Genomic DNA, 26,944 nt, shown 5'->3' on the forward strand with positions numbered 1-26,944 from the left:
ATATTGTAGAAATCTAGGTGTCGCAGTGAGAACAAAAAGCAATTAGATAATGAAAGACCTGGAAATACAACGGTTAGGATTTGGTGGCTGGATTTCAGTAAATAGAGAGGCAAGAAGAGATTGAGGTTAGTGGTCTGAGTTACTTGAGAAAATGGCAATACCATGAACTGAGATGGCAAAATCAGGAGAAATTGTAGAATTTTGAATGATTGTGTTTTGAGGTGGGAAATGGGAGCCAGAAACTGAAAATTAAGTTACCGTTCGAGCTTGTTCAATGATATCTCGATTTAGAAAGAGCAAGAGGGTACAGACGGGACAGTGGATATTGAGTGTCACTTAAAAAACTCAATGGTCATGGAATTCCTACATGTAACTGGTGGGCGAATAAAGTGATAGAACCATTTTGGAAACTTGTCTAGCAGGAGCTTTTGGTGGTAAACTTTATGAACTTCATACTTTAGGGCCGAGTAATTTTGCACCAGAATATATACCCAGAGTATAGATGTATTCTTCACCACAAGACTAAAATAGTTATAGCAGCAGTATGTGATTAACTCCAAATTAGAAACTCCCAAATTCTCATTAATGATAGAATGGATTGTGTTTATTCACACATTGGAATGCTTTGTAGCAATGGGAACGAATGATGTGTAGCTACTTGTAACAGTGGGGACGAATTTCACAAGTATATTGAATGAAATAAGCAGAGTAAGAGTACATGCAATATAAATCTATTTGTACATATTTCAAAATGTACCTTGCTCTGTGGAGTAAGAAGTAAGGATACTGGTTACCCTCTGATGGGCTTGTAGTAACGGGAAGGAAGCTTGAGTAGCCTTTTGGGGGTGCTAGCAAAGTGCTCTTTCTTGATCTAGGGTGTGGATCTGGCCACACAAATGTGTTCATTGAGTTGAACACATAAATACTTCTCATATGTATATTATGCTTTGGTAAACAGTTTTTAAAAATTAGTGATCAGACTGAGAAAAAATATTTGCAATTCATGTTACAGGTTAAGGGCCCATTTTCCTAATGTGTAAATAGTTCTAATAAACAATAAGAAAAAAAAAAACAGCTTCTCAGTGTAGAATTAGGCAAAAGATATAAACAGTTCAGAGAAATGGAAATGAAAATGGTTGTTAAATGTTCAAAAATAAATTCATGGAACTTATTCATGGAAAGAAACCAATCCATGATACTATGTTTCCATTATTTCACTGGCAGTGATCCAGTAGTTTGGTAATAAAACTGTGTTGGCAAAAATGTGAAGGAAATAGGTATTGTACTTTATGGCACAGGGTCTAGGTAGAGCAGTATTACAGCATCCAGCAAAATTACGAATGTACACACCCTGTAACCAGGGGGTTCTGCTGGGAATTTATTCTTCAGATATGCCTGCAGAAGTGGTATGTGATACATACTTTTTATGATAACAAAAGGTTGGAAGCAATGTGGATGTACAAAATAGGGAACTCATTAAATAAGGTACGTCCATACAAGGAAAATACACTGTGGTCATTAAGGGAAAGAGGCTCTTCAGGTACTAATATGGAATAATCACTAAAATAAATTGTTTAAATTCTAAGACATAGAAAAGCATATAAAATATTCTGACATTTATGTAAAAAAGTGGAAGGGGGGAAGAGACACATATATTTATAAACACATATGGTGCAAAGATTTTTTTAAAAGAGAAAGAAATGGATTGCAGGAATCCCTAGCTACTGAACTCAAAAATCAAATAGGTTCAAATTGGGATTTCAGGGGTACTTTATATATTGTTTGCTTTTGGAGATATGGGATATAGGGTCAGGGATGAGGGGGAGACTTTTCAGTGCCATATTCCCTTTTATGTCTTTGGTTAACTTCTAAAAACTCTTTGTTGAAGCATGATACACATATGTGTACCTTTGCATTTTGAACTACATAGGTGTGTTACTATTAAAGGAAAAATAAAATATATAAAAGAAGAAGTTTAATGAAACCGTCCTTGTGGTTAGGGAATGAACAATGGCCAGGTTGGAAAGGATGAGTGGTGAAAAAAATGGGGAAAACCATTATGGAATACTGTGGAAAAAGTGTGATGGAAGGAAAGAAAGGATGAACTAGGTCAAGGAAAATCAGTGTCAGGCGAGCATGAATGCAGGGGAAGCATTTTTATAGGAAGGGGGAAGGGAATTTTTTAAATGTAAGAGATAATTCAGAAGAGAAAGGTTGGACCAAGGTGTAATTTCATAATGTCAGATTCATTCAAAATGAAAATTTATCTACTTAACAAACTTTATTCAGAAAATAAAGAGATATGACGCCGTCTCCCCCATTTCTGCGTTGCCCTTCTCTCACAGCTCCATCCATCCGAGTCACTATATCACTGCTGCTTATGGCCTAGGATTTAAACATGGCTGGGGGACTGGGGTATGTGGCCTGCTTCAAAATTTAACATCTGAAACATTCAGGAGATACTTGAAAGGACTGCTTTAGATTTGGCAAAGAATTGGGTATAGATTCTCATAAAACTGAAGTTCTTCTTTCTCATGATTGCTGACTGATTTCTGATGAGCATACAAGGTAGTAGTATTACTGTAGATTTTTCTTTAATTGAAGAATCTGTTATAGTTCAGAGAAAAAAAATACTTAAGAATGTAATAAATAGCAGTTGGAACTGTTGAGTTAATGTTTTGAAAGACATTTGATTTTTTAAAAAGATTTTCTTTATTTATTTGAGAGGGGGGGAGAATATAGAGGGAGAGTGAGAAGCAGACTCCCCATTGAGCAGAGAGCCCGATGTGGGGGCTCAATCTCAAGATCCTGATACCACGACCCGAGCCAAAAGCAGCCACTTAACCGACTGAGCCACCCAGGTGCCCCAGAAAAACATTCGATATTTAACACAGTGAAGTAAATTAAGTTTTTCTGGGTCATCTTCTTAGTGGTCTGATTTCCTACTTCCCCTCCCTTGGCTGTTAGGTTTGGTTGGCTGATACTTTCACATTTTAGGGCAATGGCTTTTAACATACTTTGAGTCATGGGCACCACAGAAAATCCTCATAGAAAAATTTTTATGTGAAAGATTGTATTTTTCATGTGATTTTGAGAGTTTCATTGTTCTCCTGATGCCATTCATAGACCTCTAGGTTAAGGATGTATTTATGAAGAAATGATGGGTTCACAAGCTAAAGAACCCCCACTATCCTAACAAGTAAGGATCTGAGCTATCTCTGGTGTTCTGTTTTTCCTGATTGGAAATATTCTATTTCTGTTCTCATTATGTGTCTCAAGATATTAATGTTGAACTATAAGGGTTTCCAAAAGGGCAGTGTGGATCTGATTAGCTTCTGATGGACTAATGAGAGTGGGGGACACCTCTCTTGTTTGGGCCATGGTAGACTGTCTTTTTGGGTTGCATGCAACTTCCCGTTTCAGCCAGTCTCCTAACATACTAGGCAGAGGCCCAGAATGGGTAACAGGCAAGCAGAGAGCCTGCAGACTTTCTGATGAGTCAACATGTTTAAAATTCTTTTTGATTCTAATACCTTGAGCGGGATCATGTGCTTTCTAGTTTGCCACTATCCCACCCCTCGCTGTTGTGTCACACCTGGTCCTTTCTGCTCATCCCCCTCGGGCCTCTGAGGCATTTTAGTTTGTGGCTTTGGCTTAGAAGTTGAAGGTGTCCAGGCCCATTCGTTTTCCTAAGGTGAACTGAGTTGCTCAGTAGGAACTTTGAGGGCAGATGTTGGATGACCTTTCTCTTAGTTTGTCCAAGGCTGTGTGGTTTGCTGGGATGTGGGATTTACCTTTCTAAAAGTGAGACAGTCCTGGGCAAACAGGTGGTGGGCACCCCAGCAGACCTCTTCACAACAAGTTTACAGAGTGACTTCTTGTTATGATGGTTCCAGATGAAATTTCACAGGTATTCATGGGTGAGTACCTTAGATCAGTTGTGCCAAAATTTTCAAAAGCTAAAATTAATGTGAATCTTTTACAAATAAAAAGCTTACATTGTAAAGCCCTTTAGTAAGTTAGGACAAGTTAGTTACTGATAAAATCAATAGTAGTAGAGTATTCATTACCAGAAGTTTGAGAACCAGAGACTTAGGTACTTAGAACAGATGCCTCACTTGTATGATGAAACTTTCATATACTTTTCTCAATTACTTTTTTTAGTGTTTCATTTTCCTAACTAGCTAAGTTTTAAATATCTGCTAGTTTGTAATTAAGCATTAGTATAATTTAATTATACAAACTCTTTTTTAAGCTGAAGCACTGGATTTGATTGATCAAGATGAAGAAGAATTTAATAAAGAGCATCAATTTATGCAGGTTTGTATTTTATTGGCATTAACCAAAGTTTAAAATTTTGCCTATATTCTTTCTGGATAGATACATAGTTTGTATAGAATTATATCTTGTTTTCTCATGTTTACACAATTTCTTTTTCATTCATACTCTCAATTATTAATTAAAAAATAACCGACATACTAAAGTAATGTTCAGTTCACTTAGAATCACCTTAATAGGCTTTAGAGATCTTTCCATAGTTTTTAACCATGTTTTAAAAGGAAGTAATGCTATTTAAACAAATTGAATATGTTCATTACCTTATTATTAGCTGCTTAAGCTTGAATTTGTCCTAATTTTTTAAAAATCAAAATGTTTAAATTTTCTTAGTTAAATTTTCTTATTTTTGCATATTAGAAGAACAGAAAGAAGCCTTGCTGGGGAAATAAAATGAAACAATAACTTTCTCCCTAGGAAGAAAATATAGATGCCCAGAACACTTCAGCTGCACTAGGGGATACGTCTTGGGGAACTTCAATTAATTACAATTTGTTGAGGAAATCACTTAGCACATCAGATTTGGACAAAGATGATGCCAGTTATTTACGCCTATCTTTAGGAGAGTTCTTTGCTCAAAGATCTGAAGCTCTTGGTTGCCTTGGTGGTGGTTACAATGTGAAAAGAGTAAGTATAATATGTGCTAGAAGTGGTTGAATTCACCAGCCTTTATATTTTGCATGTTACGATGGTATTAGCTACAACATAGTATCTTTACAGCAGGACAGAATTGGGACATGACAGAATTGTGGTAGACAGCTTAGGTTTTATAGTCGGTCAGACTCTGACTTCAGTCCCAGTTCTGTCTTCTAACTAACTCTGTGCGATGGAACAACTTATTTAACTCCTCTAGCCTTAATTTTCCAATTTTTTAAAATGGAGTGCTATTTTATAGGGTTTCATAAGAGTTAAGTGTGATGGGACACACAAAGCATTTAGCACCAAGACTAATTGTTATATCATTGGTTGATGGCAAGAATTCGAAGATTGATTTTTTTTAACCTCTTACCTGAAAACATGTTTTGAAATATAGGAAAGTTTTGGTTTAATAAGTTGCAATACAGGTAAAAGTTTGAAAACATAAGCAATACTAGTAGTTTCTATGAATAATGCTGAGGAGTTGCTTTAAGCTGTGGTGGTCAGGGCAACCTCTGAGGAGATGGCATTGAACTGGGACCTAAATGATGGGAAGGAGGAGGCTGCCAGAAGAGCTGCAGGCAGAGTGTTCCCAGCAAAGGGGGACCATTGATGTGGAGGCTTGGAGGTGGAAAGTAGAGTGAACAGAAAGCAGGCCAGGGGAGTTCATGTAAATGGAGACAGGGAGAGAGGGTAGGATGATTCAATGGTAGAAGAAGACCAGAACCAGATCATGAGGGGTCCTTGTAGAACTTGGATTCTGAGATTAATTGGGAAGAAGTGCTTGGAGGCAGGGAGCAACTTTGTCGTGGTGCCAGCTCCATCTCCATGTGTGACATGATGCTACTGTATATGGAACCTGGATGGAGAGGGGCAGTGAACCAAAAGGAGGAATAGCAGCAGGCAGAGAGGCTTAGTACATGGGAAGAGATGTGGTGAAGGCTGGGGTCTAGAATGATAGTACAGACACAGAAAAAATCAAGGATTCAAGATTTCTTTTGGAGGTAGGGTCAAAAGACTTGATAAATTCCATATAAGAAGTTGGGTTATTGGAGAGAGTGGTATTAAAACTGTATTTCACTAAATGTAATTTGAAATAATAGCCATGGTATTAGAACTCAAAGTCAATATACAGAACTTAAATTTGAAACTGAACTGATTTTGATACCTTCGATTTCTTTGACTGACCTACCTGATTACACCTCAGAGCAGTGTTGAAGAGAAGTGATGATGTTGGGGTTCCCTGACACATCCTATCCCTATACATTCCTGTCTGTGCAGTGAATTAAAAAATGAAAATAAGTGCTAAGGAGAGACAGATTTTCCTGCCTGAATTGATTGGGATTTTGACATTATGAGAGAAGTTGAAGAATAAATGAATTCCTTACTCAACAAACAAAGCATGGATCATGGTTTAGTTATGAAATGTTACTTGCATTCAAGTTGCTGGATCAAGGGAAGATCAACCGAAAATTGAATACATTTAATGAATTTACATTTCAGGTCTGTCATGTCAAAGTTGTATAAGAAAGACAAGTGGGATTCCCTGCTCCTTAACACTTTCATCCAAGTGCTAGGAACATACCTAATCTTAATACAGATTTTTGAGGATGTATTGTATAAAATAAATGCCCTTATAAGTTTTAAGAAGGCAGGACATTTTATCTTTTTTCTCATTGATATGTCACACTGATGATTAACAGTGCCTGATAACAGTAGCTGCTTAATAATTACTGAAGGAACGAAATGTCTTTTCTGGGTGGTTTGAATTTGGATTTCTTAGGAAGAGCAGCTTATTTGACTGTATTAGTTTTGATGATTGAATATAGCAGTAAGGAAATAAAACTAGACTTTTAAAGTTCATCTCTAGTTATTTGAGTTTAAATGAAAAGAGCCATGATTTTGTTGAAGTAATTTAGGTTACCCATAGTAGGATAAAATAGTCTAGAATTTCTCAGAGCAGTTAAAAATTAAGGAAATAATTCACATGTTTATTTTGTAGCCATCGTTTGGTTATTTTATTAGATCACCAGAGAAGAGAGAACCTGTTGCTCTCATAAGAAAATCTGATGTATCAAGAAGTAATTTGGAAAAAGAAGTGGCTCATCTTAACCATGATATATTTTCAGGTAATAGATTAAAAGAAGGAGTTTTTAGTAACCTTTTTTTTTTTTGACCTGTAAGTTAGTGGTTATGTGATCATGTTCTTATGAGTGAAAAATGTATGTATTGTTTTGAATTTTTCAGTATTGGTTACAGATTTTATTCTTATATAACCCACATTGCCTTGTTAGTTGAAAGTGAAAACAAGTCAGCCAAAATCCATCTAAATCCTTTAGTAAAAAACCAAAGTAAATGAAATATAATTTGTTCAAATGTGCTAGTTAATTTTGGCCTATTTAACTACTGAGTTAATGAACTGTAGTTATTATTATTATATTTAGGTAGACTTTTGGTTAAAAAGGTATTTTGAGATTTGGACTATGATTGTCTATAATAAATATCCATGATAAATATTTTTTTAAAGATTTATTCATTTATCTTGGGGCGGTGAGCGGTAGAAGGAGAGAGAATCTCCAGCAGACTCCCTGCTGAGCATGGAGCCTGATGTGGGGCTCAATCTCACGACCTTGAGATCATGATCTGGGACAAAATCAAGAGTTGGATGCTTAACCAACTGAGCCATCCAGGCGCCCTCCGTGATAAATATTTAAAATCAGACTTTTTTGATAATAACATACAATTATTGAACAGCTGCTTTTTGTTAGTACAGTGCCTGGTGCTACATATATAAAATTGTACAATATATGCTCCGGTCCTTAAAGAGCCTATATCTAATAGAGGAGTTGACATAAAGGGGCTATCTATAAAATCAGTTGATTTTCTATTATCGTAAAGAGGGACTCATTTTTATTTTTATTTATTTTTAGAGAGTGTGCGTTCGTGAGCAGTGAGGGAGGGACAGAGAGAAAGGGAGAGAGAGAGTATCTCAAGCAGGGTCCACACTCAGTGGGGAGCCCCTTGTGGGGCTTGATCTCACAACCCTGAGATCATGACCTGAGCTGAAACCAAGAGTTGGGTGCTCAACCAACTGAGCCACCCAGGTGCCCCAAGAAGTACTTATTTTTAAATCAGCTTACTGTATATTTGTGAAATGTTTAAAGCTGAAAATATTAAATGAGTTTGTCAGTATTTAAAAGGGAGAGATTAAAATCCACAGTCTTGGGGCGCCTGGGTAGCGCAGTCGTTAAAGCGTCTGCCTTCGGCTCAGGGCGCGATCCCGGCGTTCCGGGATCGAGTCCCACATCGGGCTCCTCCGCTAGGAACCTGCTTCTTCCTCTCTCACTCGCCTGCTGTGTTCCCTCTCTCGCTGGCTGTCTCTCTGTCACATAAATAAATAAAATCTTTAAAAAAAAAAAATAAAATAAAAATAAAATCCACAGTCTTCTTCAAAGTTTAAACTTGGCAAAATCAAAGTAACAGAGCTCTGATCCTTTGTCCTAGCGACCGAACGTTTAAATAGCTTTTGTGAAGATGACTGATAATTGAGATACAAAGACTCTTCCTTGACAATTAATCATGTTGAGTGGTCCTTATCCCACAGATTGTTTCTGTGAGATAATGTATAGATGTAAGTTGAATTATTGTATATTTTCTACAGGAGACTTAAAAGCACAGCTAAGTGAAGAATCAGTTACACTTAAGGCTGAAGAACTGGAGAGTATTTCACAAGTGGATGAAAGTGATGTGACATTAACTGCCAATAACAGCAAAACAGAGGTATCTTGAGCTTTCCATAGAGAAAAACGAAAACTGCATTGTCATAGTTCTCGTATAAGATCAACATAAGGTCACATGTGACAAATATATGCAGTATAACATTGGTTGGGCTTCTTTGGGTTCAGTTTTATTATAAATGTCCTTTGAATTTTCAGAAACATTTTAATCTGTGTAATAAATATACATGCTAAGTACATATGTACATACTAAACATAATAAGCATACATAAATTTGTTTATAAAAGAAACCTACAGGGGCGCCTGGGTAGCGCAGTCGTTAAAGCGTCTGCCTTTGGCTCAGGGCATGATCCTGGTGTTCCGGGATCGAGTCCCACATCGGGCTCCTCCGCTGGGAGCCTGCTTCTTCCTCTCCCACTCCCCCTGCTGTGTTCCCTCTCTCGCTGGCTGTCTCTGTCAAATAAATAAATAAATCTTTAAAAAAAAAAAAAAAAAAAAAAAAGAAACCTACAGTGAGTTACCACAGCTTACCCGTGTACACCCCCAGGTAAAGAAAGAGAACATCACTGGTAGCTAAGAAACCTTTTTTTTTTTTTTTTTGGTCCTTTCTGAGCACTACTCCTCCTATCCGCTATTAATTTTGCCTGTTTTTGAACTTTATTTACAAGAAATCATGTACCATGTATTCTTTTTCTTTGATTTTTTTCACTCGTGTTTGCTAGATGCAGCTATGTTAAGTATAAAAGAAGCTTATTTTCATGACTATATCTAGTATTCTGTTATGTGAACACCCTGCATTTGCTATGCCCATTAGACATGTCCATTGGACATTTGGGGTCTATCTTATGTCAGTTTGACGCTGTGGCTTTCTAAGTCTTGTTACTTTATTTTTCTTGAAAAGTATCTTGACTATTCTTGGCCCTTTGCATTTCCATATATATTTTAAAATCAGATTGCCACCTTCAGCAAACTAACCAGTAGCACTGTTGGGCTTTTAACTCGTGTTCCATTCAATGTGTAGAACAGTCAAGTTGACACCTCTATAATACTGAATGTTATAATTCATGAAATTTATGTATCCTTCCACTTAGGTTTTAAGTTTTCTCTGTATTTGTGATTTTTTTGTGTGTGCGCAGAGATTATTTTACAGCTTTTGTAGATTTCTTTCTAACTTGTTGAAACAATGTTTTAATACTACCTTTCTTAGCTGCACTCTTCCTTTTTTTGGCTAAAAAGAAATACATGTTTTTTATTTATTTATTTATTTTTTTTTAAGATTTTATTTATTTATTCGACAGAGATAGAGACAGCCAGCAAGAGAGGGAACACAAGAAGGGGGAGTGGGAGAGGAAGAAGCAGGCTCATAGCAGAAGAGCCTGATGTGGGGCTCGATCCCAGATCGCCGGGATCACGCCCTGAGCCAAAGGCAGACGCTTAACCGCTGTGCCACCCAGGCGCCCCAGAAATACATGTTTTTTAAAATACTCAGCTTATATGTAGCAACCATGCTAAATTTACCATTAACATTAATAATGATAGATTCTTCGAATTTTTCTATATATGCAGTTTTATCTTCTGAGAATAACAATAGTTTTGTTCCTTTCTGATTTTGATACCTTCAGTTTCTTTGACTGGCCTACCTGATTATACCTCAGAGCAGTGTTGAAGAGAAGTAATGATGTTGGGGTTCTCTGACAGGGCGGGAAAGCTCTTCAGTATTTTATTTTTAAGTTGTATGTGTGCTACTATGTGGTCAACTAATCTTTGACAAAGGAGGAAAGAATATCCAATGGAAAAAAGACAGTCTCTTCAACAAATAGTGTTGGGAAAACTGGACAGCAACATGCAGAAGAATGAAACTGGACCACTTTCTCACACCATATACAAAAGTAAATCCAAGGTGGATGAAAGACCTGAATGTGAGACAGGAAACCATCAAAATCCTAGAGGAGAACATAGGCAGCAACATCTCCGGCCTCAGTCGCAGCAGCTTCTCACTAGACACATTAGGGAAGGGACACAAGGGAAACAAAAGCAAAAATGAACTACTGGGACTTCTTCGAGATAGGAAGCTTCTGCACAACGAGGGAAACAATCAATAAAACTAAAAGGTAGCCTACAAAACGGGAGAAGATATTTGCAAACAACATATCTGATAAAGGGCTAGTATCCAAAATCTATAAAGAACTTATCAAACTCAACTCCCAAAAACCAAATATTCCAGTTAAGAAATGGGCAGAAGACACGAATAGACTTTTTCCCAAAGAAGGCGTCCAGATGGCTAACAGACATGAAAAGATGCTCCACATCACTCATCATCAGGGAAATACAAATCAAAACCCAGATGAGATACCACCTCACACCTGTCAGAATGGCTAAAATTAACAACACAGGAGACAACAGATGCTGGCAAGGATGCGGAGAAAGGGGAACCCCCCTACACTGTTGGTGGGAATGCAAACTTGTGCAGCCACTCTGGAAAACAGTGTAGAGGTTCCTCAAAAAGTTAAAAATAGAACTACCCTACGACCCAGCAATTGCACTATTATGTATTTACCCAAAGGATACAAAAATTGAGGGGCGAAGGGGTACATGCACCCCAGTGTTTATAGCAACATTATCAACAATAGCCAAACTATGGAAAGAGCCCAAGGGTCCATTGACTGATGAATGGATGAAGAAGACGTGGCATATATATAAAATAGAATATCACTTGGCCGTCAGAAAGAATTAAATCTTACCATTTGCAACAATGTTGTGAATGGAGCTAGAGTGTATTATGCTAAGCAAAATCAGAGAAAGATAAATACCATGTGATTTTACTCATGTAGAATTTAAGAAACAAAACAGATGAACATGGGGAAAAAAAAGAGAGGCAAAACATAAGAGGCTCAACTATAGAGAACAAACTGAGGGTTGATGGAGGGAAGTGGGTGGGGGTGGGCTAAATGTGTGATGGGCATTAAGAAGGGCTCTTGTTACGCTGAGCATTGGGTGTTAAATGTAAGTGTTGAATCACTGCATTGTACTCCTGAAACCAGTATTACACTGTATGTTAACTAACTAGAATTTTAAAATTTGGAAGAGAAAAGTAAATTAGATGTGTGCTGTAGGTTTTTATTTATCATTGATTTTTATTTTATTTTTTATTTTTATTTTTATTTTTTTTAAAGATTTTATTTTTTTATTCGGCAGAGATAGAGACAGCCAGCGAGAGAGGGAACACAAGCAGGGGGAGCGGGAGAGGAAGAAGCAGGCTCCTAGCGGAAGAGCCTGATGTGGGGCTGGATCCCATAACACCGGGATGACGCCCTGAGCCGAAGGCAGACGCTTTACCGCTGTGCCACACAGGCGCCCCTATTTATCATTGATTTTTAAAATTCACTTCTGATATTTGTCTGCTAGTTTGTTTTGTTTTTAACTTGTAAGGAGGTTGAATCTTATCAAATGCTTTTTTGCATCTGTCAAGGTAAGCATCAGCTTTCTTTTTTTCTGGTAACGTGAATCACAAGAAATAGTTTTTGAATATTCTACTGTTCTTCTATACTTGGAATACACCTATCCTTTTTATAGATCATTGGATTTGGTTTGCATATGGTCTGTTTAGAATGTTGTGTCTGTGTGAGTGAACAGAATGCCTTTTTGGTTTCGATATCAAGGTTTTGGTTGTCTCATTTTTTTCTATTTTTCTGAAAGAGTTTAAGAATGGTGCTGTTATTTTTATTTATTTTTTTTAGATTGGTGCTGTTAGATTTTGGTAGAGTACATTGGTGAAATCCTCAGAGTCTGAAATTTGAATACTTTTTAATTGCTGATTCAATTTTTTTTAGAGATTTTATTTATTTAATTGAAAGAGAACTTGTGCAAGTTGCATGAGTGGGGTGAAGGGCAAAGGGGAAGGGAGAGGAACAAGCAGACTCCCCACTGAGCCAGGAGCCTGATGCCGGCTCCGTCCCAGGACCCTAAGATAACGACCTAAGCTGAAGTCAGACACTTAACTAACTGAGCCACCCAGGTGCCCCTCAGTTTCTTTAATAGTTACAGGACTATTCTGATCTTTAAAACTTGTGTCAGTTTTAGTAAATTGTAGTTTCCTAGGAATTATAACCTTTCATCTAAACTTGGAAATATATCACTCCATATAAATTGACATATTTTACCGTAATATCCTCTTGTGATTAATATTTTAGGTTCTTAGGGAATGTCTTCTTTGTTATATATTGGCTCTTTTCCCTGTCTTTTTTCTTAGTCATTCTTACCAGATATTTCTCAATTTTATTCATTAATTTTATTTATTCTCTGTTTTCTATTCATATTTTTTGGTCTTTATTTCCTTCCTTATATTTTCCGGGGATTTAATTTGTTGTTTCTCTAACTTCTGGAGATAAATGTTTGGCTTAATTTTTCTGCCTTTCTGCTTTTCTTAACATAAACATCTAATGGTATAAATTTCCCTGAAAACAGGGATTTTGTTGCATCCCGTACTATTTTTTAAATCACATATGTTTTGATATGTCATACTGTCTTTATTATTCCATTTAATGTATTTTCTAATTTCTCTGGTCCATTGTGTTTTGCAAATGTATTGCCCAGTTTCCAAACATTGAGGGATTTTGCAAATTTTTAAATATTGATTCTAGGCCTATTGTACCGCAATCAGAGAAAGGTTGGTTTTAGTCCTTTGAAATTTGTTAAAACGTGATATATGGCTCAGCATTTGTTCCATTTTTGAAAATATTTTCTGTGCACATGACAGGGATGTCTGTGGTGTGATCTTTGGTTGCTCTCTTCTGTATATTTTATTTAGGAAAAATTTATTAAATAATAGTGATGAAACTGTAGCCTTAAAATTATTGTACTTGTTCTTTCAGTTACCTAGATATTAAAATCTCACACTATGATTATGGATTTGTCTGTTATTCACTGTGAGTCTGGCAGTATTTGCTTTAAAAAGCTTGAAGCTGTGTTTTTAGGTACATACAAATTAGAATTGTTCTGTCTGATGAATCAAATCTTCTGTCATTGTGCCTTTGTCTGCAGTTATGCTTTATGCCTTAAGTCTAGTCTGATATTAACATAGGTAACACCAGCTTTCTTTCTTTCTTTAGTGTTTATTGAGTATTTGCATGTTATATCTTTTTCTTTTTGCTTTTAACCTTTTACAGGCAAAGTCACTGAAATAATTTGAGGCCATGGGAGATATAATCTTCCAGACAGGATTTATGTTTGCTTCTGACATGAATGAGGAACACTAGCTAGACATAAATAGGAACCATGGGTAAACAACTAAAATGGAACCAACAGCAAAGAAACATAAACCTATTTAATGTTTAAAAATGCAAGTTAGGACTTCTGTCTCCAGTAATAGCAGACTAAGCAACGTAAACCAACTCTGGCTGACAACAATTAGAACTGGATAACATATCCAGAAACATCTCTTAGAAGGTACTGGAGAGCTAATAAAGGACTAAAAACTATTGGGCTTTCAAAATCCAAGAGAAGAAAGAAACCCAGTACTGAGGATGCTTTTCCCTGTGGGGATCTGTTGCTTCAAGAAGATGCTGTGGATAAGAATTTAAGAAGAAACTCAGCAAAGGTGTTCTTATGGGAGTGAGGGTATAAAAACAGAGTTCAGTGCCCACCAATGATGAGAGGTAGGGAGTAGCCATGGTAAACAACCATGCTTTAGGATGAGACCACAAAGGGTTACACACCCTAGGAGAAAAGGCAAACCAAAATTGGCTGGCCCTCATAACAACTGAGGGCCAGCTCTAATCAGCTGTCTCAGTACCTGGATCAAAGTGATCTGAGACTGCTAGTGTTCCTCATTTCCAACAATTGAACGAAATTACCAAGAATTATAGTTGGAATCACAATGGCTCAATGGTTTCTCAACCCCAGTATCTTAATTTTTTGTTTTAAATTATTGTCTGGTTCAGTTTTAACACCTCTTTTGCATCTCTTTAACTCCTGAAGATTTTTTAAAAATAATTGATAATCCAGTTTTGTGAGTAATGCGGTACTCTCTAATTAAAGTTGATAACAGCTGTCTTTTTTTTAATTAGGGTATTTAATTGATATACTGTTAATTTCTAGCTGCTGTTAAATTTTATGTAACATCTAAAGATTCAACTAATGTGTACATGTCCATGAAACTGAGATAAATTTATCTGATGTGAATTTTCTCCTTTCTAGGACAGTTTCTTCATGAGTAGCAAACCCCAAAGATACAAGAGCAAGCTACCTACTGGTGATGATTCTGTACTTAGGATAAGCACCATTGCTTCAGCCATTGCAGATGCATCAGTAAGTACAGATCCTTCCCAACTTGCTGCCATGATCAAGGCACTTTCAAATAAAACCAGAGGGGAGATTTTTCAGGAAGATAATAAACAAAAGGACTGTCCCACTGTGCCTCATTTCTTGCCTAATGATACAGAAAAAAGTAATGGATCCAGCATGTTTGATATGGAGAAGTACCTTAAAAAAACAGAAGTCAGTAGATATGAAGGTGGACTGGAAAACTTTTCAAGAGCTGGTACATCTGATATTTGGGATTTATCTTTGCCAAAAGAACGGACTACACAAGACATCCATCCAGTGGACTTAGGTGCTGCTAATATAAGTGTAAGGGAACCAGAAGAAAATATAGCATTTACTTTTTATGGTGAAACTGGAGAGAGCAAGAATCAAGAATCATTTAGAACAAACTGTCCAAATTCAATTCTTACAAATAGAAAAGAGAAGGAAAGTACAATAGTTGATGTGAAGACATATCCTGTGGACGACAAATTACCAGGTGTTGGTAACTGTGAAACAGCCACCTCAGTATCCACTCCAACATCTAATAGTTACTCATTAGTAAGGAACCCCAGGATAGCATCCGTTTGGCTGTCAGGAGAGTGTGAAGAAATACCAAATAATAGAGAAAATCAGAGGCAAAATGGGTGTGTTAGTGAAGCAAGCGACAGTGAAAAGCATGTGACTTTTGGAAAGCATTCCATAATTACACCTAAAAATGTTGGTAAGTGTTGAATAATTGGTCACATTCACAAAATTGCAAGTGATTTTTGTTGTTGTTGTTCTCATTGAAAAATAACACCTTTCTGATAGATTTGAAAAATCACTCTCCTGAGCCTGGTGGACATGGCTCAGAGGATGACCAGGATAGCTTCAGACCTTCCTCTTCTCCACTGAGTCATTCTTCTCCTAGTGAAATTTCTGGAACAAGTTTATCAGGGTAGGTGCTTACCTTTTTTTTTTTTTTTCCCTTTTTCTTTAATAATAAAAATATGTGTTTAGTGTAAGAAAATTGAAAAAAGTGTGAAGAAGAAAAATAATCATTTATAGGTTCGTTTCTCAAAGGTAACCATTGTAAATATTTTGTGAATTTGTTTCAAGCCATTTTTCTATGCAAGTTTTTATACTTTGCTGTTTTCACTTATTATAATGATTCTTTGTATTTAAGAGAAAATTAGTCTGTACAGTGAATCAGCCATGGATTATTTGATGTCTCTCGTGGATAGTGGTAGATACTAGATTTTGTCATTTTATTTTATTTTTTGTTTGTTTTGCCATTTTGATGATACTGAGATGAACAACTTTGCCCTTAAACTTTTTTCTGTGTTTTGACTGATTTCCTAAGGATAGATAAGTAGAAGTGAAATTGCCAGCTTGGGAAATTATTAGTGAATTATTTTCTAAATAGGTCTTAAAGACTTGCGTTCTTACCGTCAGTGTATAATGAGAGTATCCTTCTCACTGTTTTCTTATCAATATTGTCAATAGCTTAAAGGTTTGGATATTATTTTTTTATCTTGTATTAATTTGACTTTTAAATGCTAATGAGATTGGTAAATGCTTTTTCACGGGTTTATAGGTTTTAACTCAAGTTACAAGAACTTTTTAAAATGTAATTTTTCAAAAATGCCATAATTTGCATTATTCAAAAATTACATATATAGATATATGTGTGTGTATAATTTTTGAACAGTGTAAATTTATTGCTTTATAAAATGTTTATATGTGTATTTATAAATGTATATATGTGTATATATGAAATGTATACATATGTATGTATGTATATATGCACTCGTGTGCCTGTGTGTTTTCCCTGCATTACCGTGTTCCTTGTCTGCCTAGTTCCCCAATCCCCTCACCAGGGAACTGCTGTTACTAGTTTCTTAGGTATTCTAGAGTTTCTTTATGCATGCATAACCAAATATGAATATATATTCTTACTGTCATCCCTTTTTATACTCAGTATAGGGTCCTTTACACACTTATATTTTGCTATATAAGGTTACTTATTACAGCTTTGTTTGTATCATAGTCACTTTGGTCATGTGAAATAGATCTCTAGGATAAGTTCCCAGAAATGAGATTTTGGGATCAGAGTATTTACATTCATGTACATATTTAAATTGGTACAACCATGCCATGGAGGGTGTACTGACTTAATTTTCCCACCAACAGTACAAGAGAGAGCCTGTTTTCCCACAGCCTCATCAACAGAATGTTTATAAAACTTTTGATGGTTGACATTTTGATAGATGAAAGAAATCATATCTCAGTATAACTTTAATTCATATTTTTAGGAGTGATAGTGAGCATCTTTTCCTCTATATTTGTATGTCCTTTGCTATGAAATATTATTCATGTTTGTTGTACATTTTTCTCATGGATTTTTAGTCTTTTTTGTCTTCATTTCTAGGAGCCCTGGATGCATTAGGGAGAATGAATAGCCCTTTGTAATATGAGTATAGTTCCTAGTCTATAGAAGCATTTCTTTTTTCTTTTTACTTTTCTTATATATTTTTTGCCATACAAAAAGTTTATTATTAAATTTACGAATTTTGTCTTTTATGGCTTTTTTTTTTTTTTTTTTTTTTTTTAGAAAGCAGGGAGTGGAGAGAGAATCTTAAGCAGGCTCCACCTCCAGTGTGGAGCCTGGTTTGGGGCTCAGTCTCACAACCCTGAGATCATGACCTGAGCCAAAATCAAGAGTTGGACATCTAACTGACTGAGCTGCCTAGGTGCCCCTTTTGTGGCTTTATAAAAGATCTTCTTTTGTATATTTCTCTATTGAAAGATTTTAATAAACAGAAAAACTTACCTAAACAGTGAAATTATAAAAAGTGTTCAATATTTTGAAACAGGTTGAAGTTATATCTGATTTCAAAGTTATCTATTAAGTATTTCCCTGGCTGCCATTGGAATTTTGCATATTCATCTGAAATGGTATGGGTAAGCTAGAGTTAACTATTAGTAGAGGGCTTAAATTCTTTCCTGTTTCAGTGACTCTTAGTTACCTCGTCTTAAAGCACTTTTTCATATACACAGCCACCTCTTATTTAATGGCTCATGTTTATAAAACATTAGGAGTCATCCAGCCCAACCAAATTTGAAGGTCATCTGGCCTTGTCTCGTCATGATTGGTGTCATCTACTGATTTTTCTCCTTTGTCTCCCCTCTCATATTTGTCTGTATAGTCATCTTTGTACCATTAAATATGCTTCTGCTCCTGACACTTGTTTTGCCAGCTTTTAAATGATGTTCTTTGAGTCCCAACTGTATTAGTTTCCCGTGGCTGCCATAACAAGTGTCACAGACTGGGTGGCTTAACACAACAGAAATGTACTGCCTCATACTCTGCAGGCTAGAAGTTCAGGGCCATGTTCTCTCTGAAGCTTTTTAGGGGAGGGGGCGCCTGGCTGGCTCAGTTGGCGGAGCATGTAACTCTTAATCTCAGGGTTGTGAGTTCCAGCCCCTTGCTGGGTCTGTAGAGATTACTTACAAATAAAAAAAATCTCTAAACTGAAGCTTTTAGGGGAGGATCCTTCCTTACCTCTTTCAACTACTGGTAGTCGTAGGGATCCTTTGCTTTGTAGATTCGTTAATCTCTGCCTCTGCATTCACATTGGATTAAGGGTCCAGCGTATTCCACTATGAGTTTAACTAATTACATCTGCAGTGAGCCATTTCCAAATAAGGTCACATTCTGAAGTATTGGGGGTTAAAACTTTAACATATGTTTTTTTGGAAACACAGCTCAACCCATAATAGCGTCTATCACCAATGAGACAATTAGGGAACTTATTCTCATGTTCTTTCCCTTTCTACTTTTTTCTTTTTTAGTTACGTAATTTCTACATTGGCATTTCATTTGCATTTTGATTCACCATATCCTACACTTGTTTTTATTTTGTAGTTAAATATATTCTTTTCTAGCCATCAGGTGTTTCCTCTCTCTTGACTGACTGAAGTATGTCCTGTGGTAGTTTGCTCAGAGGATGGAAGACACAGTACGCTAGGCTCTTTCTTGTTCCACAGTTAACCTGTGGCTTTTGTAATGAAAACATAGTGTGGCTTTGTTTAAAGTCTTCGGCTTATGCTTTCCTCCCTTAAGTCTTTTGTCGGGATTGCTTTACTGTCTCTATGGAATGTAGGAGGGAAATCTGAGGCACCCCAGGTCTTTCTGCCTCAGAATTGACTTGATCTTTTTGTAAACTTATGTCAAAGATGCTCTCTTTCAAGTCTAGTTTAATTTTGTTAGGTTATATCTCTGTGTTGACTCTTCATGGTTATTTTGTCGCATCATTCAGTATACCCTTCAATATGTGAATTCGAGGATTTATTTATTTAAGGAAAATTTGCTCCAGCCCTTTACTGCCCCCAGAACTCTAGTGATGTATGTGTGAGATTTATTTTGCTTGACATCTGCATTTATTTTCCTTGAATCCTTTAAGAACTTATTATTTTGAAAAAATTATAGGTCACAGGAGGTTACAAACATATTATAGAGAGATTCCCATATCCCATTCACCTAGTTTCCCCTAGTGGTTACATCTCTCATAATTATAGCGTGTTGTCATCACCAGACACTTGTCATGGGAACAGTGAATGTGTGGGTAGAATTCAGTGTCATTTTATCACAGGTGAGAATTCATGTAACCACTACCACAATCAGAGATACCACCACCACAATCAGAGATACAGAACTTCACCATCACCACAATGATCTGTCTCTTTCTTAATTTCCGTTTCATCTTGTTTGCATTTCACATTTTTGATCTCCTCATTCCTTACGGTGTTTTCTGCAATGTCTCTTTCTCCCTGCGTACTTTCCAGTTTCATCTTGTTTTCTGTGGTTTTGATATTTTTAACTGTATATGAATGCATTTAATAAAAACTAGAAGTGCTCCTATATAAAGCCTTACATAATTATTTTTTCTGTCACACTGCCCTTGGTCGGAGACAGAATGCTGGCTGGCTGGTCTTACTCTTGGACCTACCTGATTGGTTTTTTGTTTTGTTTTGTTTGTTTTTTTGGTGCTTCTAAGAAAATATACTTATCTATTACATGTAGGAAATATACCTTCGGGGGTTACTAAAGTTTCTCATGAACTTGGTATATGTTCAGATATTTTGAATGAGGGTGTCATATTTAACCTTTCTAAAGTGACCATGGAATTGGTAAGCTACCCAGGCACCTGCAACCCCGCTTCTTAGGCGTGGGGCAAAACAACAGGACTTAATGAGAAAAGGCCAATTTAGAAGAGGTTAAGTGTGCTCTGAATTAAAATCTCAGGGGAAGATGAAATGAGAGCGATGGAGTGTTGCCGAGTTGCTCAGCATACGTGTTTTGCTATCATAGCCACCAAAGCAAATACTAATTGCGATCTCTCCATCAGTCTCTGGCATGTAGATAGATTAATCCATGAGTCTTTTGGGGGTGTGGCTTAGCCTACTAGCATGCCTACTGTCAGATTTTTAGCCCATTCCTAAACCAATTTTAGTATTTCACAGTATGCATTGTTGTATTTTATTTTTACTGATGTATAATTGACATACAGTAAAATACACAGATCTTAGGGATTTCATTCACTGTGTTTCTGACACTTACATACATCTATTTAAACACCACCACCTAAAATATATAGAACATATACATCCCTCCATTAACAATCCTTTGTCTTTTTCAAGTCAATTCTCCTCCTCCTTCCCCACCTCCACCCTGCTACCCACTTTCTGATTTGTATCATCATAGTTTAATCTGTTATTACATTTCATATGAATGGAATCATACATTTATCTGTGTCTAGCTTCCAACGCTTTACCGTGTTTTTGAGATTCATCCTGTGGTTGCCTGTACCAGTAGCTTCCCGTGCTCGTTGCTGTGTAGCTCTCCATTGTGTGACTGGCCATGCTGTGTATCTGTTCTGTTGCACAACATGCATTTTCATCTAAGCCTCATTTCCAGCTCTGTTTTAGGTTCCTGCTACAGCTTTCTCTTTTTCCCTCATCAACTTCAAATGCCTGTGTCAGTTTCTTAGTTGGTTTTCCTGGGTTATGCTAAACTCTGTATACACAGTTATTTCTTCAACCGAGGAAGTTTTGTTTTCTATTACCTTTGATAGTTGACTGTGTTCCATCTATTCTCTCTTCCTTCTGAGAACCCTGGTTTCCCATTAGTAGACACTCCGTTCTCTGGTCATTTATGACTGTTTTCCTTTCCCTAATTTTCATTTCTTTATACATTTACTCTGTGTTGTGGGGTAGTGGCTCAGGTGTTTATCCTGCACCACTGCTTTTCTGTAGCATCAACTAGCCTTTTTAGCTGCCAACATCGACTTTGATTTTGTGTCCATTTATTTTTATTGAAATTCTCCTTGTTCTTTTTTATTATGGTAAAATGAGTGTGATTTTTTTTTTTTGAGTGTGATATTTTTATTCTTTTTCTCTGGTTTCTACCAACTTATACTACATTTAAGTTTGGTTTTTTTTTTTTTTAAGACTACTTATTTGAGAGAGACAGAGCATGAGTGCATGAGTCGGGGATGGGGCAGATGGAGAGGGAGAAGCAGACTCCCTGCTGAGCAGGGAGCTCCATGTGGGGCTCAATCCCAGGACCCTGAGATCATGACCTGAGCCGAAGGCAGATGCTTAACTGAGCCACCCAGGTGCCCCTAAGTTTGTTTGTTTGTTTTTTAATATTTATGGTATACTGTTGGCCAAAATTTTCGTCTCTTCAGTGGTAACATTGTTGTGGTCAGTGTACTTTATCTGACTAGTTTTGCTGCTCATTAGCATTCCTGTTAGCTAGTCGTCCAGCTGGTTTCCAGCAGGTCCAGAGAGCTGATTTAGACCTTCTAGTTCCAGGACTGCCTTTGTATCTCTGTGTGGCTGGCACCTTGGCAGTTTTGGGATTCCTTTGAAGTTTGACATCTCAACTAAAATTTCTCTATTTGCATGTGTTCATTTTTTTTTCAGTGGGGGAAGGGCAGAGCGAGAGGGAAAGAATCTTGAACAGGCTCTACACCCACACAGAGTCCACACCCACACAGAGTCCAACATGGGGCTCAATCTCACAAACCTGAGATCATGACCTGAGCTGAAATCAAGAGTTGGACGCTTAACAGACTGAGCCGCCCAGGCACTCCTATTTCCAAGTGTTCTTACAGTTCACTTCCCATTATTTGAGGTAATACACCCAAAATGCGTTTGTTCTTTTAAATCAAAGGAACTGGGCTAGGGATGCCTGGGTGGCTTAGTCAGTTAAGCGTCTGCCATTGGCTCAGGTCATGATCTCAGGGTCCTGGGATCAGGCCCTGCGTTGGGCTCCCTGCTCAGCAACCTCTGCCCCTCCTCCCTGCTTGTGCTCTCTCTCTTGCTCTTGCTTGCTTACTCTCTCTCTCTCTCTCTCTTCCCCCTCCCCGAATAAATAAATAAATAAATATCATTTAAAAAAATAAGGAACTAGACTAATACAGCACATCACCCCATCTCTCCAGTAACCCAGAGCTTTTTTCATGTTGTATCATGGTATCTGTGTGTGTGTGTGTGTGTGTGCACTCATATAGGAACCCATGTGGGTGTGTGTCATGCAGAAGCCAAAATAAGCAATTTGGTTAATATTCTGTCTCCATTGGTTAGAAATTCACCAGCTAGTTTTTTGTCAATACCACTGTCTTGATTTGGGCTTTTTAAAAATCCAAAATTCAAGATGGGATTTTCTCCGTGTTTGTTGCTCAACTTAGTATTCTGAACTTTGTGCAAAAAAAAAGGGTGGGATAAAATTCAGTCAAATAAAAGCTGAACTGAGACGAAATGGCAGAGTGTGCAAGTGGTAGGTGTAGGAGCTGACGTCTGCAGTAGTTCTTCCTGTCTAGTATGACCTCGCCATTCTCCTCAGGTGATGCTGCCCGTTTTCTCTCCTTGCATCGGGCTGGGCTGGCCTCGTGATGGGTATTGGCTAACAGAACATGGCATGTGGATTAGGTAGACATGGGATTTTACTATATTTATTGCTTTCTAATCTTTTTTTAATGTCATGAACATCTTTCTGAGTCAAAGGAGATAGTACTTAACAGCATGATTTAAGATAGCTGAATAGTGTTTTATTGTATGTTTGTGCCATAATTTCCGTAGCCTAATTTCCTTATACATTTAAGACATATCCTTTTGACAGAGTCTTTATAGTTAACATTGATTTTTTTTTCCCTTAGGATTAATTCCTACATGTAGAATATCTGAGTCAAAGTGCTTTGATATGCATTGCTTAATTGCTCAGTCAAAAGTCGTCCCACTTCATATTCCACCCAGCAGCGTGTGACTGAGCCCATTTCTTTACATTTGTGTACCTGATTCTTTTTTTTTTTTTTTTTCATCTGTGCTCTTTGAGGGTAGGAACTTCTGAATGCTTGGCTTATTGCTTTATATCAGGTATTTGATAAATGTTTTTCAGATGAATAGCTAACATTGTTATGCGACTGTATGTGAAATTTACTAATGAAAATGCCACAGCCTTTTTCTTTTATAGTAGTTTACCAGGTACTTCATTCAATGGGAATATGCTTTACAGTTTTAGATAATTAAGAGCAAAAATCCATGGTTGAGTTACCATATATGACAGCTAGAGCAGAGAGTATAGATTAACAAGTTCGTAGGTAAGCAGAAATGGCTTTTTGTCAGTGCAGAGAATGTTAGCTAAAGGAATGGAATACTAATCACAGATGTTCTCCCTTTCAGGTGTGCTTTAGAGTCTTCTGGTTCAGCAGCTCATCAGAAGCCCCCCTGTGAGAGTGAGTCATCTCAGTTGGTGTGTCCACAAGCTAGTGTGAGTAGGCTGACTTACGTGTCTGAACAAGAGACCTCCTGTCTCACTACAGCCTCAGATCTTGGCCCTGAGGGCCGCAAGGTGGGCAGCGTTTCTATTATTTCTTTAGTAAGGCTTATGGCTTTAAAGTGATACCGTTGTAGGAGTCAGACTGAAGTTGAGGCCTTGTAATTTCTGTTGCTGTTGTAACTTTAAAATGTGTGTGTATGTGTGCACATGCATGCGTGTGTGTGTTTTGATCAAATAGCTACTCATGCTGAGTAGGCAGTAGAAGTACAACTATTTCAATTTTCCAGTCCGGTGGGGACCCTTGCCAGGCACACTGGAATGGAGCGCACTGTGATCCACCGATGCTGTGGGATTCACAGGGAGTTAACTACACATCTGCCTGGACTTAGTGATGGTTCAACAAAGGTTATTGGGAGGGATAAGTAATATACCGAAGCCATATTTTGTAAGACTGCTTGGCAGGGAGGAAGCAGACAAACAAATGAGGGAAGATACGGAGTTGTAAAATGCACACTGCATTGGAAGGACCCCTGGAAGTCTGGAATGACTGTAGTGAATTGTACATGGGGAAAAGAGGAGAGGCCAAACCATGAAGAGTCTTAGATGTAGAACCTGGGAGTTCAAAGGTTCTTAAGCAGGACTTTGACGTGATCTGTGTTGATGTTTTATTTTTTTTTATTTTCTTAAGATTTTATTTATTTATATGAGAGAGAGAGTGAACGCATGAGCCAGGGTGGGGGGGGTGGGAGAAAGGGAGGGGAGAAGCAGGCTCCCCACTCAGTACAGAGCCTGGTGCAGGGCTCTGTCCTAGGACCCTGGGATCAGGACCTGAGCCAAAGGCAGATGCTTGATCCACTGAGCCACCCCGGCGCCCCTGTGTTGTTGTTTTAAAAGCTCGTGGCACTGGCAGTGTGGAGGAGGCACTGAGGAGGGGCAAGATCAAAACCGGGAGAATTTGACACAAGGCTGCTGAAGGCAGGCGAGAGATGGCATGGGCTTGCATTAAGGTAGTGGCAGTGGTGGTGGGAGAGAAGCGGGTAGATACGAGAGATTTATGTGAGAGAAGCTAGACTTTTGTTATCTATGTGTGTGTGTTGTGAATATGAGAGTATTCAGTTTTTTAATGAGCTGCATTTGCCTGTTGTGTTCAATACAGTCCTCCTCCACCAAGCCCTTACTAAATATATCCACTAAAGTATATGATGTCACCTTGGACAGATCATTGAAAGCGGTCTTTTTGATGATGCTGGTAAATGTTGGGTCTCTCTGTTCTTAGCTAGTGGTTACAGGCTGAGTTGCAGAGTTAGATGGGCTTTCCTCTGCTATTTTCTGAGATAGACTGTAACTTCCCCAAGCCCATTTCTTCATCTATAAGGAGGGACACTGATGTAAGAATAGGGCTTGGCACCGAGAAGTTACCACTGAATACATACTGGCTGTTATTTATTTTTATTGAGTGGTTGATGATGTCTGGTAAATAACCTGGTCTTTGTTTATTAATGTCTATTTCTGTTTGGACTAAGAGAAATTTTCAAACCAAGTGTGGAGAATAGTCAGTTAAGTGCATCTTAACTTAAATGTAAATTCCAGCTGGTCCACCTTGCAGAGCTGTAGACATCATTCCTAAGGTGATGCCTTATAATGAAATGAGTATATGAACATTGACTAGGGTTGTTACTTCTTACCTAAGAAAACAGAACCACGTAATCTTAGACATTGGAAAAGACTTAGTGCTCATAGAAATTAGCATCTTCAAGCATAACAGCAGTGTAAACAAACAAGGGGGGTGGGAAAGCCTATGAGCTGCATTGATTCTTCCTGACCTCGTGTCGATATCATTCGAAAACTTGCTCAGCCCCCACTCCTGTGTTATTAATTTAATTAGATTTTTATTGTACAGCTTCCAGGAAAACGATCCCTTAAATTTGAAAGAAAGTACTTTTCACTGGTCCTTTATCTGTGTAATTTGTCAGAGAGGTAATTGCTATATATTTTCTCTTTAATCCCCTCCCAATTTCTGTGAAACAGTAACTTAACACTTCTAACTTTTCATCTTGAGTTTCACAGCTGTAAAAAGTTGGCCTTTTTTCCAGAGTTAATGTGTAGATCTCTTCTTTATTTGAGATTATATCAGCATGGTTTGAATTAGTAAAAGTTTGTGGATTATTTAACATTTTTTGTCACATACAGAGTGATGTCACCAGTGAATTGAGCACCACGATTATTCGAGCCAGTCCAATTCCGTCAGAGGAACAGGCTGTGGAAAGGCTGAGAGAAGAAGGTCCATTTCAAAGTAGAAGTAAAGTAGCACTATCATATAATCAGAAAGACTCCGATACAGACAACGTGACTGAAACGACTTCTCTAAGTAGCAAACCTGAAGATGTAAAACCTTACTTGAGGTTGAATAAAGATCTTTCCTCCAGGAGTGGAGAACTATCAGTAACCGGTGCAGTAGGGTTGACCTCTAACCCCAGTGATCTGGACCAGATCAGCCTGGCTCTACGGAGCAAGCCAGGTCTCACCCGCCCACTTGTGTCAGCGATGCCACACCGCCCTGTGTCACACCAGGCATCTGTGAACAAAGGTGAAAGAGTAGCCTCTGAAGATACGTTAACTGCCGACAGTGCAGTAAGTGGCCAGATTCCTCATCGGATGGCCCCTGGAAACCACGGCGCCCCTGTTCCCAGCACTGTGTCCTGTGGCTCTGCTCCTGAGGTGCAGAACGTGCCCACCGCAGTTCCTACGCTCTTGACTCAGCATTCTTTTACCACAGCTCCCTTTGCCCAGCAGTATTTGGGAACACTGCCTTCAGCTGGAAATGTCGCTTTGCCTCAGTGCCGTGCGGGCAGCGCCACTGTCTGTGGATTCCCGGGAAGCTGTCCATATCCTGCTGTCGCAGGAGAGCACGTTCAGAACTCTGTGGCCATGGGAATTTGTCTAGGACAAAACGTCAGCTCTGGATTGATGGGTGCCTCTTCCCTTTATAACCCATATTCTGATACCTTAAATCAGAACCTTCTAAGTACAGCGAAACCTTTTCCTGTGCAGTCTGTTGGTGCACATTGTGGAATCGAACCGTGGGATTCAGGAATGCTGTCAGGATTTG

At 37.9% G+C, this 26,944-nt stretch overlaps 1 protein-coding gene across 6 annotated transcripts in view; it reads left to right on the plus strand.

The window, feature by feature from the left end:
• LOC123803610 (nucleoporin SEH1) overlaps window positions 1-26,944 on the plus strand; it is a 168,763-nt gene that overhangs the window by 88,957 nt on the left and 52,862 nt on the right. For all 6 annotated transcript variants that reach the window (XR_015722365.1, XM_087857493.1, XM_045815208.2 and 3 more), the window contains 8 exons: window positions 4,256-4,320; window positions 4,753-4,962; window positions 6,974-7,100; window positions 8,633-8,751; window positions 14,904-15,732; window positions 15,822-15,948; window positions 23,739-23,907; window positions 26,026-26,944. Coding sequence is in view for 5 of the 6 variants with exons in the window: in XM_087857493.1 (XP_087713619.1) it covers window positions 4,256-4,320; window positions 4,753-4,962; window positions 6,974-7,100; window positions 8,633-8,751; window positions 14,904-15,732; window positions 15,822-15,948; window positions 23,739-23,907; window positions 26,026-26,944 (2,565 nt within the window). In the remaining variant the exon portion in view is untranslated. The remainder of the gene's footprint in view (window positions 1-4,255; window positions 4,321-4,752; window positions 4,963-6,973; window positions 7,101-8,632; window positions 8,752-14,903; window positions 15,733-15,821; window positions 15,949-23,738; window positions 23,908-26,025) is intronic.

The sequence above is a fragment of the Ursus americanus genome, chromosome 30, assembly GCF_024610735.1.
Source record: "Ursus americanus isolate L20-20 chromosome 30, mUrsAme1.1.p, whole genome shotgun sequence".
Classification (NCBI taxonomy): Eukaryota; Metazoa; Chordata; class Mammalia; order Carnivora; family Ursidae; genus Ursus; species Ursus americanus.